Below are 20,626 nucleotides of genomic sequence, written 5' to 3'. Positions count from 1 at the left end.
CACATTCAATTACCTTTAATGTTGAGGATGTGGTGCCAAGATCCCATGACCAGATTTTAATGGTCAATAAGAAATCTGCTTCTGTTAAAACCCCTTGAAATTTTCCTGTATTTCCTTTTAGGGATATTCGCATTTAAATGTTCTCGAGCAGAAGAAATTTTCAACCTGTTGCAGGAACTTATGCAGCGTAACAGCATCAGCGTTGTTGAAGAGCCAGTCATGATCACAAGAACTGGCCACCCAGCTGAAATGGAAATGCCCCGAACACCACAGACCTCTGGAGGTGTGTAAAAATGTATTTTTTATTTTTTCTTAAAAACATAATATTTACTGACCACACAAGAGGTTTTCTTCTACTACTTGTAAATTCCTAACATCTACATATTCGGCAGAATGCATTCCAATGAATAAGGATTAAATTTCAAAACCATTATGCTAGATTTGCACGCTTTTTCTGCACTATGTACACTGGTGCGACTTTTTAATTCTTCAATAAAGACTTCTTTATTTTATTCAACACGCTGGATATTTTTCTACTTCTACAAATGGTTTCCTAAATTTGGCACTGCAGGTTTCCATGCATGGTATCCATTGAGAAGGTGAGCTGATCTTTTTCTCCCTTTTAAGCTCTAGGATACACCGGTTTTCCAAATGGTTTTCACAATTTTCCACGGGATGGTCCTTCATACCCTTCAGCACATCACCCATCAATGGGAAACTTGAGGCACCAATCTGTTGGGGAGGATTCTACACATGGCATAATAACGCCAGATGATCAGGTATCTACTCATTTAGATAACGCTGTATAACAATATATTACTACAGAACAGAAATTTGTATAAGGATGTTCTACATTGGGCATTGGTGTCACGTGTCACACCGCATCACAGCCCCGAGGAGAGCGAATACCAGACCACTGGAACAGAGCAGGCACGGGAGGAGGGTTTAAGCTTTACTATTTTATTGGGGCTGAACACTTAGTTAAGAAGGGGTTGTCCAAGTAGTGGACAACCCCTTTTAAGGGGGTTAATGTGAACTATAAAAATAAAACCGCAATGGCTTAAGTCCAGTCCTTAACCTCTAACTGTAAAATGTGGCTATATGTCATAGTATACCTTTTATTTTTTTAAAAGCAGTATACAGTATATAACCTACAGAAGGTTAGGTTACCTTTGCTCTGTAATACTTTAATTTGGTAATGCATCTCGTAAATGGTTTCACAACCTATAATTTGTGATAACTGGTAATGCTAAACTTTCTAAATTGATAGAAATATGAGTTGGGCAGTAAAGCCAGCACCCCAATTTGTGGGGGAAAAAATGCAAAACCTATTTAATACATCCAGACCAGCACATTTAAAACATTTTCTTATAGGGATCACCTATTTAGTTTTTAGACCTTGCTAACCACTCCTTTCCAATTTTGTCAGCATTAGCTATTCTACATGTTGAACTAAAGGAATAACTGAAGTCTTCTTTTTCTTGTCAAGATACTGATATATTTGCATTGTTTCCTTTGACTTATAGAACTAATGTGGATACCTTGTCATTTATTTCTATTTTGTTTTTCTTTCAGTCTCATACTTACGTGAATACGACCAGTGGGGAAGAGGAAATGGGTGGTCGCCACTGCATGCACTCCTTGCCTGAAGCACGTGCATCATACCATGATCCACCAAGGCATGTGTTAGGTCCTGGTTGTTCGATGGAAGAACGGAATCCACAAGTCTTTCTCCAGCCTAGTGAAGTGAAATTTGTACTTGGTCCAGCACCGACCTACAGACGACTGCCATTGCGGGGAGAAAGCTTTTGTCGGCACCATAGAGATTGTCAAGGCCATGTCTGTGCTGGAGAGAGAGAGCACTTCCCTCCACATAACAACAATAATGAGTGCAAGGAACAGTGGGGTTCACACAAGTGTGCCTATGAAAATATCAATGGCTTAGTACCATCAGGAAGTATTGCTCTGCGAAGGGGTAATGCAAACAGGAGTCTCAAATTATCAACCGAGGGACTGCCATACAGCAGTTGTTCACACCGCAGGACGGCAATGTTGCACTACGAGAACCTACCCCCACTGCCTCCTGTTTGGGAGTGTCAGTCCCTACAACACGATGATGATGAGGAAGAGGAGGATGAAGAAGATGATTCCACTGATGCCATGACACCATCTCTTAATGGATACCATGATGACCCAGTGCAAAACTACATAAATTCTGAGAGTATTAATGCATGTGGTGGGCATCATCATCATCATCGACCAGACTGCCAGCCACTGAGAAGTTGCCCTCCCAACGTGTTCAACTTTGATTTCAGAAGGCCACGTACAGAACAGAGGCAACTCAACTATATTCAGGTGGAGCTGGAGGGGAAAAATGAAGGAAAAGGGAGGCAGATTCCTCAGATAACCTGTACGCCTGCTCCCAATCACCCACCGCGCCGAGCAGACTCTTACGCTGTCATTGACCTTAAAAAGACAGCTGCGATGTCCAGCCTACAAAGAGCTATGCCCCGTGATGATGGCACCTCTAGGAAAACCCGACACAACAGCACGGACCTTCCTCTGTAAAAGCTGCTTGTTCTTACCCCATCTTCTTTTGATCTTCTCTAAAAGCCATCTCTACTGATCCTACCTTGGCTTTTATTTTCATTTTCATTTTTGCCCAAAGCAGTGCAAACTCTTAAACTACGTAGAACGTGAAGGCCAACTTTCCAGGATGTGAACATGCAAAAGTAGCTGCCGAAGAGAATACTGGGTGGGGTGTTTTTTTTTTTTTTTTTTTTTTTTTTGGGGGGGGGGGGGGGGGGGTGAAGCCTGTGTTGGCACCTTGATAAAGTTTAGCTTTTTGGTGTGTTTTTTTCTTATTTTTTTTGTTACTAAAGTTACTTTTGTAAATAATGTTTTCCATTTCAGATTAATTTATTAATTTAATTTATTTTTTCTATTTATTTTTGTATAACCATTCCATGCCTTATTGTGCCCTCCATACTTATTAAGCACTGCTTCTAAGCAGACACTTAAGGTCACTTTTTTTGACCAATGTGCGTTACTGGTTTTAAACTTTGTACCTCTTCTGATACCGTCAGAACATTGCCATGTTACAGAGAAAAAAAATGTATATGCCCCTGTTATTGCAATTTTTTTATTTCTAGACTCTAGTTGTAAGTGCTAATTTAAGAATATGATGGTCCTCTATGGAAAAACATGTATGAATATATAGACATTTATATAAAGATATAAGGGGCTTGGAGAAAACTAACTTGCATCAAAGACTGAATGATACTTAGAAGGAATAGATACAAGCCCAATATTTTATGCATCTACTTGAATGAAAAGTGCCAAATGTTGCTACCTGTGCCAAGATGAAAATATCCGATTACAGATACTTTCCTTTAATCCGGCACCTTTTGCAGATTTTCTAGATAATTTCAAGATTCTTAAGAAGGGATTTTCAAATAATGTAGTTGTTGCATTGATGACCAAACTTGGTTAGTTACAGAGTGAGTTTTCCAAATATAAGTTGTGATAAGTAACCCAAATGCCTCCTAAAAGGACATGACTTTCTATCAGAAGCTGGGCCTTCAATTCTGGATCAAGGTTCAAGATCTTGCCGTTTCACTGCAAGAGGGATTGAGGGTAGTGAGAATCCACTACCAGAAATTTCGGACCTGACTTTTGCTACAAAGTCAGGCCCCTTTGGGGGGACATAAGGGTGACTTTAATGAGCACTTTTGACATTTTGACTTGGACATCAGTCTGGGGCTAGCCATTCATTTATTAAAGGCAATCTGTCAGCAGATTTTTGCTACCTCATCTGAGAACAGTAAAATGGAGGAAAAGAGACCCTGATTCCATTGATATCACTTAGTTTACTGAGTGCAACAGTTGTGATGGAATCAGTTTTTAGAAGTAGCAGTGCATTGTATATTGACAGTAACCTGCTAATCAGTGCTGGGAGCGGAGTTGGACCAGTATGCACGTGAGCTGTAGTCCTGAAGTGTAATCTCTTGCTGATAAAGCACTCATTGAATTGAAACCGCACATAGTCTAATAAGTGGCACATTGCTGAAGTCCATGTCAAAGCCCCCACCTCATGCTGCCTACAGATTACATAGCAAAAAATTGCAGACAAATTCCCTTGAAATAAAGAGCAATCTCAGACTAGTGAAAGGTACTCGTTCGGTTTAAGTGTACATACTCAAGTGAGTTTTATTTTACATAAGTGTTATTTAAATGTTTAAAGAGTGCAGATGTTTACTAAAAAGGTCACTTGGATATATTTTTGGCACCTATAGCAAATTGGTAATTTTAGCAAATCTGTATATATCAAAATTTCACATGGAGGTCAAGACAAGATGATGGTAAGTACTGTAACATACATCAATGAGTGTGAGCACTTTTGTTGGTCTGAATATTTTCCCCACCAATATTGCAAATTGTTACGAGTGTGCCTTTCATTGTGCTTTTTCTTTTTGGTGTTTGTAAAAAAAAAAAACAGCAGTATAAATGGTTTATAAGTAAATCTATTAGGGGTACAATGCTCTTTTATATGTTATAAGTAGGGGAATACTATCTGCCTGCTAACCTATAAGGACTGCACATCTAGGATGATGCATTTAGGTACTATAAAACCTTGTTCTCATGCACATTTACATGTACAAATTGCCTGCATGGTATCCAAACATAAACCTGTTCATTCATTTAACTTTATTTTATCTTTAACTCCTTATCTCCCCATGACTGATATAACTGTCATGGTGTGGTTCAGGCTGTGTGGAGTGGGGTCAGGAGCTGATCCTGCCTGTAAGGCCGGGATCACACATGCGAGAAACACGTCCGTGTCTCGCATGTGAAATCCAAGCTGTGGCGCCGGCACTGTGGAGCGGAGCGTGCGGCCGCATAGCAACACATGGAGCCGCACGCTCCGCTCTGGAGTGCCGGCGCCAGAGCTTGGATTTCACATGCGAGACACGGACGTGTTTCTCGCATGTGTGATCCCGGCCTAACAAAGAGCCATTGTCAGAGCTGAGCTCCACCCATGGCTGTTAACCATTTAGATGTCCCTGTCAATTTTCCTATTAAATGGCACAGTTGACAATGCTTGCGCAAACCAACTTCCATGGACTCCCTGCGACACAATAATGGGGAAACTGATGGGTTACAATGGCATCCAGAGGCCTTCTCTGCCATCTCGATTCTTCTGTGATTAGAGACAATGATTTATGCTATATACTGCAATATTACACAGTAGTGTATAGTATAAGTGATCAGGGGATTGCAGATTCAAGTCCCCTATGGGGATTAAAAAGTAAAAGTTAACAGACAATTGAATCCCACTTCCCCTTTTTTTTCTCTCTCATTAAAAGTATAGAAATTTGATGGAAAAATGTTATGGATCTCAAAATGTTCTTAGTTACGTATTAAGAAAAATGTGCAATCTGATGTCTCATTCCAGAGAAATCCAGACATCAGGGTATCATTTCATTCAGCTTCCTATGACGCACATTCCCATAGTGACGGCGTAGGGGGGGTTGAGCCTACTGACATTCCATTTAATTAGTGTGCGGTTTGGGGTTTATTTTCCAGATTTGTGAGATCTTCTGACTATTGTGTGCCGAATTAAAGGAAATATACTGTGTGATTGTATTCTTCTAATTATCTAATATTACTGTAACTCTTTATCTATGTTAGTGTCCCCATGTGAGCAAGAACTCCAAATGGAGGCGCTGTAAGTCACAGAAGTCCTTTACTTGGTGTGAAGCCTTTATAAGCATTGTGAGCCAATGCGTCTAAACTTATTAATTCAATGATTTATTTCATAAAGACTACAGTATAGCTAATTAAACTGCTGAATTATGTAATACCTTTACATCAACAGCCAAATAATGGACCGGAAAAGTAAAATAAAAATACACGATTTTGCTCTACCTTGAATAACCTTTTTATTTTTGGGGTATTTTTTTGGTACATTTATTTTGAAACGTGTAGCATATACCAAATTTGACAAATGTTGCAGTGTTTGTTATTTGCTTTGTACTGTCCAACTGTCTGTACCCGTTCTTATCGCACATATCGCAATAGATCACTATTTTCTTTACTCATTTTTGGCCTACATGGGACATGTTATGAATAATGGTCTATTGCTGACTGTTTACACTGATGTCAAAAGACTTTTTAACTGGTTACTTACTTTTTCCTATTGTATTCACACTGCTCTTTATTTTCAGTAGATTATTTGTCTCATGTTTGTAATATAAAATTTCTGCTCTAACAGGTTCACTGTGCAAGCAAAAGTAATGTGATCATATATAGGTAGAGTAATAATTATTTGATGTACAATACTTTCATTTAATTCGCTGTTATAAACCGAATACATTCGTGCTGATGTCATGGAAATTTAGCGCACCTTAATAGGAGCTATAATACAGCTGTTTAAAACAGGAAAGGTAGAAGTATATAGAGATCTAGTTGGCCAATTTCTTTTTCTTAACATTAATAACGTCCGTAACATATTGTGGCATAACATTTTAATGAGTGCTGTGAGCAGTCATTAATCTCTATTTTAATTACCGTATTTCCCGGCGTATAAGATGACTTTTTTACCCCTAAAAATTGTCCCAAAAGTTGGGGGTTGTCTTATACGCCGGGTACGGCGTGTGCAGGGAGCGATTCTGGATGTCGGCGTGTGGTTCCCAGGGTCTGGAGGAGAGGAGACTCTCCTTCAGGCCCTGGGATCCATATTCATGTAAAAAATAAAGAATAAAAATAAAAAACATGGATATACTCACCCTCGGACGGCCCCTGGCTCACAGCGCTGCTAGCGTCTGCCTCCGTTCCTAAGAATGTAGAGAGTGAAGGACCTTTGATGACGTCGCGGTCACATGAGTGGTCACCTGACCGCGACGTCACTGAAGGTCCTTCACTCACTGCATTCTTAGGAACAGAGGCAGACGCTAGCAGCGCTATGTGCCAGGGGCCGTCCGAGGGTGAGTATATTCATGTTTTTTATTTTTATTCTTTATTTTTTACATGAATATGGATCCCAGGGCCTGAAGGAGAGTCTCCTCTCCTCCAGACCCTGGGAACCACATGCCGTATAAGATGACTGGGTGTATAAGATGACCCCCGTCTTATATGGCGGGCATATCCCAAATTCCATATTTTATATGGAAAAGTTGGGGGTCGTCTTATACGCCCAGTCGTCTTATACACCAGGGAAATACGGTATTTCCACACTCCTTTTACAGGACTTGCAGGAAGAACTGATGTTATGTTCCCTTTAAATGTTAAAATAATTTGTTAAAAATGGTACAATTGCCTTTTGCTTGTCATGTGTTTAAATGAAAAGTGAAAAATGTTTTGTTTCATTTGCACAGTTATTTGTATTCAGGTCAAACATCTGACTTTTGCACATTTAGGGTTTTAATCTTTAAATGGGTTGTCTGGTCCAAATTGATAAATTAGTAGTCACTCTGTGTAACTGCAGACTGAGTCCCCCCAGCACAGGCACTGTGTGCTGCAGGGATTCACCCATTTCTTTTCTGGGACCGTAGGGTATATATACGTTATACATACTCCCGGCCTGAGCCCGACTAGTGGGCTAGACCCTGCTCCATACGCCTTCTAGTAGTCCACGCCCACTGGACGGCCCCTGTTTAATTGGGGCGTGGCGTTGCTCAATACAAGTGTATGGAGTGAGACCGCACCCACTAGTCAGGCCCTGGCTGGGACTATGTATAACTCATACATCCTTGCTCAGAAACCAGCGAAACCCTGCTGTGCACAGTGCATACCCTGGGGAGATTCATAAGTCGGCAGCCACACAGTGTGACGGTAGTCTTATTGATTTGGACCGGACAACCCTTTAAATGAGGACCTAGAACTCGGTAAATGTGAACTATGCTGTAAATGTGGGTCTCCTGAATCTGGCATGATTTTTAGTTTTGTTCATGCACCTCTAGATAAGGCCTCCCTCTTCTGTACACGTCTTTGGATGCCTCTGGTTATCAACTTTTCTCGGTGAGTGTATCTTTAAGGATCATACCCCAATAGCTAAAAATATTTACATTTAGGGAAGAAGGAGGGATATCCTATGTCTGGAACAAAAAAATCATGCCAGATTCAGGACAACAGCAGCATTTACATCAGGTTAAAAATAATTAAAAAAAATCATATTCATGTAAAGTGACACGTCAAATTCCACTGAATTTTATAGATAGGTCAAGAGTATTTGGAGGCTTAAAGGGAATTTTTCACCATGAAAATGCAGACCAATCTGCAGCCATCATGTTCTAGAGCAGGAGTTGCTGAGTGGATTGATAGTTTTTTGAGACAAGATTCAATATAACCTGTGATTGTGGGAAAATAATTAGTATGGCCTGTGATTTAATCATTTAATCCTCTGCTCTTTCTGGGGTTTTCAGTCCAGTGGGCGGTCCTATAGGTGACTGACAGCTGTCTAAGTGTGCATAATGAGATAACTGTCTCTGATGGCTCTGCCCACAAACCCTAGAAAGAGCAGTGGATTAAAGGCTTAAGGCCACATGCACACATTCAGTATTTGGTAAATTTCTCTCCCTCTACTAACCTACCTTTGCCTGACATTGCCATCTCCGTGTGCGGTTCCACCATTACTCCAAAGCAACATGCCCGCTGCTTTGGGGTCATCCTTGATTCTGACTTTTCATTCACCCCCCACATCCGATCACTGGCTCGCTCGCTCTTATCTGCATCTCAAAAACATTTCTAGAATTCGCCCTTTTCTTACTTTCGACTCTGCAAAAACTCTTACTGTTTCACTTATTCATTCTCGTCTGGACTATTGTAACTCTCTACTAATCGGCCTCCCTCTTACCAAACTTTCCCCACTCCAATCTGTCCTGAATGCTGCTGCCAGGATCCTATTCCTCACCAACCGTTACAGCGATGCCTCCACCTTGTGCCAGTCATTACACTGGTTACCCATCCACTCCAGAATCCAGTACAAAACTACTACCCTCATCCACAAAGCACTCCATGGCTCTGCACCACCCTACATCACCTCTCTGGTCTCAGTCTACCACCCTACCCGTGCCCTCCGCTCCACTAATGACCTCAGGTTAGCATCCTCAATAATCAGAACCTCCCACTCCCGTCTCCAAGACTTTACATGTGCTGCGCCGATTCTTTGGAATGCACTACCTAGGTTAATACGATTAATCCCCAATCCCCACAGTTTTAAGTGTGCCCTAAAAACTCATTTGTTCAGACTGGCCTACCGCCTCAATGCATTAACCTAACGATCCCTGTGTGGCCTATTTATAAAAAAAAAAAAAACAACAAAAAAAACACACCATAATCAGGTTCTTCGCATTATGTTCTCATTCACTTTATGCAGTTAATAGCCCTCTGTGTCTGTACTGCTACATCCTTAGGCAGTTAACTGGTTCATGCAGCTTTACATGAACACCTGAGCCTTACACTATGGCCGGTCCGAATAACTAAAGCAAATGTTACCATCCACCTCTCGTGTCTCCCCTTTTCCTCACAGTTTGTAAGCTTGCGAGCAGGGCCCTCATTCCTCCTGGTATCTGTTTTGAACTGTATTTCTGTTATGCTCTAATGTCTATTGTCTGTGCAAGTCCCCTCTGTAATTTGTAAAGCGCTGCGGAATATGTTGGCGCTATATAAATAAAAATTATTATTATTATTATTATTATTTGGTCAGTTTTTTACCCCAGTATTTGTAAGCCAAAACCAGGAGTGGAGCGGGGAGAGAAAAAGTATAATAGAAACACGTCACCTCTTCTGTATTTTTCACGCACTCCTGGTTTTGGCTTGCAAAAAAACTGGGTTAAAAAACTCACCAAATACTGAATGTGTGCATGTGGCCTAAATCACCGGTTAAACTGAATCTTGTGTCGCCAAACTATAAATCTGCTTAGTTCCTCTGCTCTATAACATGATGACTGCTAATTGGAATTCATTTTCATGATGACCGGTTCCCTTTAACCTCTGCATGCTTCCTAAAAAGCATGTTCTCTAGCTTCCGGTGTAGATTCACGAGTGTATGTGTGTTTCATAGAGCTCAATCGGAACTGGTGTGGCTGACTAAAGGATCTTTACACTATTTCACCAATTGGAGCATCTTTTTTTAAAAACAGTTTTTTCTGCTTTTTTTTTTTTTAATCTTGGAAGCAAAGCTTTCTGCTGTAACCACTCATAGATGAGCAAAGCTCACTTACGCTATGTTCACACTTGCGTACTGGGGCTTTGCGGTCGGCTGCATACTTCTCCCTGAAGCTCCACCCACTTTTGAACTTCCGTTTAGGTCCGCCTACTTCTGCATGTGTCCTACATACCTATCTTTAACATTGGGTACACAGGACATGTGGATGTATGCGGATGCGTCGTTTTGATGTGCCCGCCAACCGCATGGGGACGCAGTCATCCGCAAAGCCCTGGTTACGCAAGTGTGAACGTAGCCTTAATTGAGTCAAATTACTGTACGGTACACAGACTACATTTCCAGAAGGCCAGTCAGCAGAGCCATACTCTCTTATCTGATGGTGTCCCTTATGGATGTTGGTTATGTTGGTTGATAGCATGGCGTTAATGGATGTTTTCATACTGTGTGAGCGTTGTGCCTTTACCATATGCTCCAAGAAAGCTGCAGACACATCATCGACATGGATCTTTACCCTAGTCACTTGACCAAGACCTTTTGCCCCATTTTGGTGGTATACCTCAGCACAGTCAGATGTGCTATTCCATACTGAGGCATCCAATAAAAACTCAAATAATGTGTTCTGTGAGACAGATGGCAGTTATTGACATCCATTACAAGTATGTCTGATGTCTTCATTGAGGAGTTATCCTCCGAAAAACACGGCCAACGCAATGTGAAAGGACCCGAAGGTGTGATATCGAGCTAGACCCGTAGCGATAGTTTGCATAGTTGCTGTGTACTACTTATATAATCTATAGTGAAATTCCAAAAACAAAATGTACTTTAAGAGTTGGAATTCCATTGTCAGAGATGTACACATTCAAAGTGAATTAGATGGTAGAAAGCTGCTTACAGACTGACCCAAATGCTGTTTGCAACTCTATTGACGTAGCCGTTACACAAAGCCAGATGACCAAGCACAAAGACAATGCACCAACACCACATTTTTCTTCGTTTCTCTAGTGTTGCATTGATGCAGTATTGTACATTCACATTCTCTGAATTGTGTGTATCATTTTATTTATTTTGCTTTTCTAGTCTGGTACGTGTATTATGGCCAACTGGACATTTCTGGGGAAAAAAAAATCTGTGACTTTGTTGTACCTATCCGTGGTCGTGTGTATTAAATATAGAGATTATATGGGTGGAGAATACATCTTTAAACTCTTCCTGTTTCAATTCCATTTTGGCTCAATGTAGAGCACTTTATTTTTTTCTCATTCCATACCTCTTTATATTCCATCTATAAGATTATTAATGCAAATAAAATGAAAAATGATTCCAAACAGAAAAAAAACTAATGTTTTATTTGGCACTTTGAACATGCGGTGGCTGCATTGGCATTGGCTTAGATACAGCCAATTAAAGATGGTACTAATGCAGTGTTTTTTTTCTAGGTCTCCAAAGAAATATGTACCCATCTAAACTCAAAAATCTGTTCTTATTGTGAAATGGCACAAATGTTGGGCAGTGTAACCAGGCTCACAGTCACCTGACAAACAAGTGAAACGTTCCGTCAGGTGAAATGGTTTTTTTTTAAGCTTGTTTAAAGGGAATCCGTCAACAGGTTTTTGCTACCTCATCTGAGAGCAGCCTGGTATAGGCGAAAAGAAGCTGAATCCAATGTTTCATCATTTAGGTTACTTGCTGCATCTGTTCTCACACAAAGCTTTTAGATTTAGAATGAAGCAAAGCTGAGAAAGCTAACCCCAGCCTCACCAGGCTCTCCATGTTCAAAGTCCATAGACAGGTGCTTAGTTCAACAAGTGAAACATCCCTGAATTCTGTGTTTCAGTCTCTACATCCTGCTGTTTTCAGATTGCATACCAAAACCTGCTGACAGATTCCCTTTAAAAATCATTGTTCTCAGCAGCACATCTTCCTAGATAAACTAGACATATGCTGCCGACAACATAAACTGTATCTACGACTGATCATTCTGTGCACACTGGAAGCAGTCTTGTTTAACCCATTTCTGACTTGTGACGCTGCAGTTCCACAAATCGTCTTATATGTACACGACGTGATGATCACGTGGGCTTGCGCTGAGTGCTGCCGTGATCAAATGCGAGTGTCAGCTCTATATGAGAGCTGACACCCTGCAGTAATGCCAACAATCAATGCTAGCACCGATCACGGGCGTTTAACCCCTCTGATGCCGCTGTCGAAAGAAAGAGAGCTTCCTCTGTGCTCCCATCGGCACAACATGTTTGCGATCGCATTGTGCCGATAGTCTCCAGAAGATGGCCATGGGGTCAACCAGGACGTTGGCCTGTAAGCACCTGCTCAGAGCAGGAGTTGACACCGCTCCTCCCTGCATATGAGACGCTGATGTAATGCTATTAGATCAATGATCCGTAAACTGTAAAGTTGATGTCCCATCCTGTTAAAAAAAAAAAAAAAATCACAAAATAAAGAACAAAAAAAAGAAAAAAATTTTTATACCAATAAATACATTTATGCAAAAATAAACAAAGTACACATTTGGTATTGCCACATTCATAATGACCCGCCCTATAAAGCTAGAGCAAAAAACTGCTATCATCATACCGCCGCACAAAAAGTGGAATAAAATATGATCAAAAAGATGAATCTAAATAAAAAGTGGGTCTCTGAAAACGTCATCTTGTCCTGCAAAAGACAAACTCATACAGTTTTGTCAGCGGAAAAAAAATTCTAGCTCTCAGAATAAAGCAAAGCAAAAATAATAATTTTTCTATAAAAAAAATTATTGCGTAAAAGTGCCAAAACATAAAAAAAAATATAAATGTCTGTAATCATACTGACCCGAGGAGTAAAGTTACCTTATCAATTTTACGACGCACGGTAAAGGTATGTGCACACGTCAGGATTTTTTCCTGACATAATCCTGAGAATTCTGCCAGAAATCCGCATGCTTTTTTCGCGCGGAATTTGCGCGTTTTTTGCGCGGATTTTTTGCGAATTTTTTATTTTCCTGAATGTCCTTTTTGATTGGAAATCCACAAAAAATCCGCAAAAAGATAGAGCATGTCCGGATTTTTTGCGGTATGCGTTTTTTTTGCGGAAAAAAACGCTAACATCTGCACAAAAAATGCGGAATGCATTCTAAATGATAGGATGCATAATGTTAGCGTTTTTTTAGCGGATTTATAGCGTTTTTATGGCGAAATTCCGCAAAAAAAACGCTAAAAATCCGGACGTGTGCACATACCCTAAGACATTAAAAAAAAATCCTAAATGGCTGGTCTTTCTTCACAATGCCTCCCAAAAATAGATAATAGAAAGTGATCAAAAAAATGTGTGCTCGAAAATGGTATCAATAAAAATATCAACTCGTCCCGCAAGAAACAAGCCCTCACATGACTGTCGGCGGAAATATTGAAAAATTATAGGTAAGTAAATATGGAGATGCAATAAGTTTGAACAATAAAAAGTCTTAATGCATGACAGCAGCCAAACATAAAAACCAATATAAATCTAGTATCGCTGTAATCGCACCGACCCAAAGAATAAAGTTAATCACTTGTACTGCACGAGGAACGGCAAAAAAAAAAAAAAAATCACTTGCTGTTGATTTTTTTTTTTTTCATTCTGCTTCCCAAAGGTCGCTATAAGGCTCGGCTAACCTTTATCCTGCGCTCTGTGCTGATCGCTTACATCGAGTTTCCGTGTAACTCTCTGAAATTTGTGATTCAGAGGGAACCTCTAGCGCAGGGGTAGGGAACCTCCGGCCCGCGGGCCGCATGGCTTTTCATGCGGCCCACGGGCATTTCCCCACAATCTGCAATCCACGGGTGGAAGCTGTATGCTGTCAGCTGCCGGCCCTTTAACTCCCAAGTGCACGGTACGCAGCGTTCATTACAGAATGCTGCCTGCCTGCACATGAATGGTGACGTCAGGGTGGGTGGGGTTAGCGCCCAATGCGCTCCCATCCTGTCCCGGAAGAGGAGCTGCTGCCATAGTGTCCAGATCTATCTGTGCATGCTGGCAGCTCTGTGCCTGTCTGGTGATTTCTGTGCCTCCCAGCTATGTGACCCATGTTATTTCTGGCCCCCTGCTATGTTCCCCCCTGTGATCTCTGTGCCCCATCTATGATCTCTGGCCCCTGCTATATGCCCCCCCTGTGATCTGTGCCCGCCAACTATGTGCCCCCTTTGATCTCTGTGGCCCCAGCTATGTGCCCTGTTATTTCTGTGCCCCCACAGTTATGTGCCCTGTAATCTCTGCCCCCCAGCTACATGCCCATCCGTGATTTCTGTGCCCTCCAGCTATGTGCACCCCTGTGATCTCTGGCTCCCAGCTTTGTGCCCCCTGTGATCTATGCGCCCTCTGCTATGTACCCCCCTGTGATATTTATGCTCCCCTGTGATCTCTGCCCCCTTTGATCTGTTGATCGGTCCCCCCCAGCCATGTGCCTCCAAGCTATGCCCCCCTGTGATCTTTGTGCATCCCCCGGTGATTTGTGTGCCCCCTGGTGATATCTGGGTGCCTCCATGGCGATGCCTGTCCCCCCCCCCCCCCCTTGCTGTATATCCCCCCACGCTGTATGTTGCCCAAGTGATATGTATATTCCCCAGTGATAAATTTGACCAAGAAGTGCTGCATAGCCCACTGAGTACTGTATATTGCCCCCAGTGCTGTATATCCCCCCACCTGTGATGTATATTCCCCCAGGGACACACATACCCCCAGTGCGGTCTATGCTTCCTAGTGATGTAAATAGCCCCTCAGTGATGTCTATTTCCCCCAGCCTCCCCGATGATGAATGTCTCAGTATCTCCTGTGATGTCCATGCCCCCTCAGCCCCTTCTGTAATTTATATGACCCCAGAGTCTCCTGTGATGCATATACAGCAGTCCCATCGTCTCCTATGTAGTGTATATACAGCTGTCTCAGCGTCTCCTATGTGATGTATATACAGCAGTCCCAGCGTCTCCTATGTGATGTATAGACAGCAGTCACAGCGTCTCCTATGTGATGCTTATATAGCAGTCCCATCGTCTCCTATGTGGTGTATATACAGCTGTGTCAGCGTCTCCTATGTGATGTATAAACAGTAGTCCCAGTGTCTACTATGGGATGTAAATGATTTACAAAACTTATGTCAAAAAGTTGACTGCTCTCCTGGCTGACACAAACCTGGAAAAGCAGCTGTGAGAAGCAACATGATCAGTATCCCCTTACATCACACGAAAGAGAAGCAGCTCCGGCCGTCACATTAAGGGTGAGTTACCGTATTTGTCTGACTAAATATACAGGGGTAATTTTCAAGGTGATCATTTGTGTGGCCCCCGAACTATGGTAGAAATTTCCAATTGGCCCCCGGCTAGAAAAAGGTTTCCCCACCCCTGCTCTAGTAGAAGATTCCCTATAATGAGGCAGAGGCACTGTGGACACGGTTTGACCTGTGATCTGACGGTGACTTTTTTTTTTTTAGGCATACGTAAAAGCGCAGTCAGCCACAGTTTTGTGTACTGAAATGGACAGCATTGAACAAAAGCCAGACAGTCCAGAGTAACTGCTGCCTCATTACAGTAAATGGTTTGTTCTTGATCTCATCACTCAAGAGATTTAGATGGAAACCCTGATGCAAGTGCTCAGCATAGAGCATCGGATAAATGTGATCCCAAACATTATAGAAAATGTTCCCAACAAAAGCTTCAGCTCGATCCAGAAAAAATGCAAGTCCCCTCTCAGGTCTGTCATCTGTCAATAAAAATATAGGGGGCTTCCATGTTACTGGTAGCACATAGACTCTGGAAAAGTGATATGGCTTCTCGGCCCCCAAAAGATATTCAACAAATTCTTCATTTCCAAATACCCCTGCCTTTCTGAGCCTTGCAGTGTGTGTAAACCACTTTTAGCGTCCACATGTTTGTAATTTCTGCAGCGATGACAGCCCTCCTGGTTTACAGGTGTGTGTCTTAAGAAGTTTGAGCTGGACACTACAACGTAGTGGGCACTGCAATGACAGCTTTTCATTTACTCAGTAACATCCTTTGTTTGTTTCTGGAAAACACCCAAGGAGTCAAAATCATCACTACACCTGTAGATAAGCTCACAGAGGGGTATAATTTCCAAAATGCGGTCCCCTGAGAGGGGATTCTGCTCAACTATCACTTAGGGGCTCTGTGTATGGAGTCTACAAACTATACTATCAAAATTTGCGCTCCAGGAAGCATAGTGCTCCATTCCTCCTAAGTTTAGCCGTGTGGCTAAGCAGTACTGTACAGCCACATTTGGCATATTTCTACATTCAGCAGAGATTATGAAATTTTTACCCATTTACCAGTGTAAAAATGTAAAATCTGGGGCTAAAAGAAAATTTAGGTGGTAAAAATGTAATTATTTTTTCTTCACTGCCCAATGGTATAAAATTCTGTGACACACCTGTTTTTGTCAATATGATCACTGCACCCATAGATGAATTGAGAGGTTTAGTCTGCAAAATGGGGTCACTTATGGGGGGATTCTGCTGTTTTGGCACCTTACAGGCTCTGCCAATGTGACGTGGCACCCTCAAACCAGTCCAGCAAAATCTGAACTCCTGTATCGTGCTTCTTCACTTCTGTGCTTTGCACTGTGCCTCAAAAGTCGTTTTCAACCACATATGGGAATTTGAGTACTCAGGAGAAATTGCACTACATTTTTGGGGTCCATTTTCTCCTGAAAAAAGAAAATTAAGGGCCCAAACATTTAAAAAAAAACAAAAAAAACTGATGTTTGCATTTTCATGGCTCAACGTTATAAACGTCTGTGAAGTACCAGGGGGTTTAAGGTGCTCACACATCTATAAAAAATACTTAAAGGTTCTTGTTTCCAAAATGGGGTCACGTGTGTAGGGTTTCTACTGTTTTGGCACATCAGGGGATCTCCAAACGTAACATGACACCCGCAGAACATTCCATCAAAATCTGTGTTCCAAAATGTCACTTCATCCTTTCTGAGCCCGACCATGCGCTCAAACAGTAGTTTTCCGCCACATATGATGTTTCGGCGTACTTAGGAGAAATTGCACAACAAATTTTGGGGTCCACTTTCTCCTTTTACCCTTGTGAAAATAAAAAAAATTGGGCTAAAAACATTTGTGGGGAAGATGGTTTTTTTTTATTGTTTTTTTTACAGCTCAACGTTCTAAACTGTGAAGCATCTAGGGGTTCAAGGTGCTCACCACACATCTAAATAACTGCATAAAAAGTTCGGCAATTAATTTGTGCAATTTCTCCGAAGTACACCGATAACCAATATGTGGAGGAAAACTACTGTTTAAACTGTTTGAATGCAAAATTTGCTGGAATCTAGAGAGTACGCCATGTTGCATTTAGAGAGTGCCTGATGTGCCTAAAGAGTGGAAACCCCCCCCCCCTTTTGGAAGCTATACCACTCAGGGAACATATCTAAAAGTATAACCGTAGATATATAACTTCAGAAAAAAATATATACATGATTATTATTATACATTTATATAGCGCCATATATTCCATGGCGCTTTACATATGAAAGGGTCAAATATAGACAAGCACAATAAACATGACCAAAACAAGGCACACACACAAGTACAGAAGGAGAGAGGACCCTGCCCCCGAGGGCTCATAGTCTACAGGGGATGGGTGAGGATACAATAGGAGAGGGTAGAGCTGGTCGTGTGGTGGTTCAGCAGACTAAGGATCACTGCAGGTTGTAGGCTTGTCAGAAGAGGTGGGTCTTCATGTTCTTTTTGAAGGTTTTCGTGGTAGGCGAGAGTGATGTGTTTGGGTAGAGAGTTCCAGAGTATGGGGGAAGCACGGGAGAAGTCTTGTATGCTGATGTGGGAAAAAGAGATAAGAGGGGAGTAAGAGAAGACGATCTTGAGAGGAACGAAGGTTGCGTGTGGGTAAGTACCGGGAGACCATGTCACAGATGTATGAAGGAGACAGGTTGTGGATGGCTTTGTATGTCATAGGGTTTTGAACTGGAGCCTCTGGACAATAGAAAGCCAGTGAAGGGCTTGGCAGAGAGGAGAGGCTGGAGAATAACGGGGAGACAGGTGGATTAGTTGGGCAGTAGAGTGTAGGATGGATTGGATTGGTGCCAGAGTGCTAGAGGGGAGGCCAGAGAGTAGGAGGTTGCAGTAATCGAGGCGGGAGATAAGGGCGTGCACTAGCTTTTTTTTGTGGTTTCATGGTCAAGGAATGCACGGATCCGGGAAATATTTTTGAGTTTGAGTCGGCAGGACGAGGCAAGGGCTTGGATATGAGTCTTGAAAGAGGGCAGAGTCAAGGATCACCCCAAGGCATCAAGCATGTGGGACTGGGGAAAGTGAGCAGCCATTGACATTGATGGATAGGTCTCGTGGAGGGGCCGAGTGACATTGAGGAAAGATGATGAATTCTGTTTTGTGCATGTTCTGTTTTAGAAAGCGAGCAGAAAAGAAAGCTGAAATAGCACACATTGTGGGATTTTGGTCAGTAAGGATGTGAGGTCGGGTCCAGATAGGTAGATCTGCATGTCATCAGCGTAGTGATGATACTGCAAACCGTGGGATTCTATGAGATGGCCCAGGCCGAAGGTGTAGATGGAGAAAAGCAGGGGCCCTAGGACTGAGCCTTGGGGAACACCGACAGACGAGGTGAGGAGGTGGTGTGGGAGAGGGAGACACTGAATGTTCGCTCTGTTAAGTATGACGAGATCCAGGATAGGGCTAAGTCTATGATGCCAAGAAATGAAAGAATCTGTAGCAGGAGGGAATGGTCTACAGTGTTGAAGGCAGAAGACAGGTCCAGGATAAGGACGACAGAGTAGTGTCGCTTGCTCTTGGTGGTTAGTAGGTCACTGGTGACTTTAGTTAGGGCGGTTTCAGTTGAGTGATGCGGTCGGAAGCCAGATTGTAACCGGTCAAAGAGGGAGCAGGAGGAGAGGTGGGCGGACAGTTCATGATGGAAGTGTTGTTCAAGTAGTTTTGAGGCATAAGGGAGAAGTGATATCGGGTGATAGCTATACACAGAGGATGGGTGTGATTGAGGCATGCTTGAAGGATGAGGGGAAGACACCAGTTGTGAGTGAGAGGTTGAAGAGGCGTGTTAGGGTTTGGATGAAGACTGGCGAGGTTATGGATGAGGTAGGACGGAGCAGGTCAAGCGTGCAGGTGTTGAGATGTGATCTTGACAGGAGGGTGGAGAGCTTCTGTCATGGTGCAGAAGCTGGTTTTGGAGTAACAGGGTTGAACAGCTATGAGGGGCATTGGGGGCTGCAGGCCAAAGCTTTCTCTGATCGTATCAATCTTCTGCTTAAAGAAAGAGGTAAAGTCTTCAGCAGAAATGAGAGGAGAGGGGGAGGTGCTGGGAGACGGAGTAGAGAATTGAAAGTGTTGAAAAGCTGTTTTAGGGTTGTGAGACAGAGCGGATATGAGAGATGAGAAGTAAGTTTGTCTTGCGGCAGTGAGTGTGGACTTGAAGTTGGCGAGGGACTGTGAGTATGCGATGAAGTGCTCGGTAGAGCAGGATCGCTTCCATCTCCGCTCAGCGACCCTGGAAGCCTGTCTCAATTCTTTGGTCAGCCAGGGCTGCCTGTTGATTGTACGAGTTTTGCTATGCGTGAGGGGGTGGCCAAATCAACTGTTGCTGTTATTGTGGTATAAAAAGTGGCAGCATCTTTTGTCATGAAGGGAAGCTATGTCTGTAAGAGAAAGAAGGGACTCAGATTGTAAATCGTGATGTTTGAGATTTCTGCGAAGGTGAGTGACTTTGTGGAGTGGGGGTTACGCACTAGCAGAGGAGAGAGATGAGAATGTCAGTAGGTTGTGGTCAGAGAGGGGGAGGGGTGAGTTAGTGAGATTAGTAAGGGGACACGAGCGGGTGAAGATAAGGTCCAGCATGTGACCATCTTTGTGAGTGGCCGTGGAGGACCATTTAGTGAGGCCAAAGGAGGCAGTGAGCGATAGAAGTTTAAAGGCAGCTGGGGTGGAAGCGTCAATGGGGATGTTGAAGTCACCCATGATGATAGTGGGGATGTCAGCAAAGAGGAAATTACGTAGCCAGGTGGTGAAGTGGTCGAGAAAGGTGGAGATGGCTAGTTCTGGGGGGCAATAGATGACAGCCGGTTGGAGGGGGAGTAGATGCGGACGGAGTGCACATCAATCAAGGGAAGAGTAGCGGAGGGTGGTAGTGGAATTGGGGTAAAGGAGCAGGTTTCTGACAGGAGGAAGCCAACTCCTCTGCCACGTTTGTTGCTGGGGCGAGGGGTGTGAGAGACATGGAATCCACCGTAGGAAAGTGCAGCTGGACAGGCTAAGTCAGAGGGGGTAAGCCAGGTTTCAGTGGTGCTAGGAAGGAAGGAGAGTTTGTTGGTGATAAAGAGGTCATGGATAAATGACAATTTGTTGCAGACAGTGTGTGTTCCATAGTTCTTCAGGTAGGGGGATCAGGGGAGTGGGGGCTAGGTGAATGGGTATAAGGTTAT

General features: G+C 42.7%; 1 protein-coding gene across 2 annotated transcripts in view; it reads left to right on the top strand.

Annotated features, from left to right (window-relative positions):
- Window positions 1-2,762, top strand: part of FRS3 (fibroblast growth factor receptor substrate 3) — a 74,432-nt gene extending 71,670 nt beyond the window's left edge. For both annotated transcript variants that reach the window (XM_069756381.1, XM_069756383.1), the window contains 3 exons: window positions 122-283; window positions 628-779; window positions 1,576-2,762. In XM_069756381.1, coding sequence (XP_069612482.1) covers window positions 122-283; window positions 628-779; window positions 1,576-2,568 — 1,307 coding nt within the window. In that variant the 3' untranslated portion in view covers window positions 2,569-2,762. The remainder of the gene's footprint in view (window positions 1-121; window positions 284-627; window positions 780-1,575) is intronic.
- The last annotated feature ends 17,864 nt before the right edge of the window (window positions 2,763-20,626 follow it).

Source organism: Ranitomeya imitator, chromosome 3, assembly GCF_032444005.1.
Source record: "Ranitomeya imitator isolate aRanImi1 chromosome 3, aRanImi1.pri, whole genome shotgun sequence".
Classification (NCBI taxonomy): domain Eukaryota; kingdom Metazoa; phylum Chordata; class Amphibia; order Anura; family Dendrobatidae; genus Ranitomeya; species Ranitomeya imitator.
This window is presented reverse-complemented; position numbering and strand designations above follow the sequence as displayed.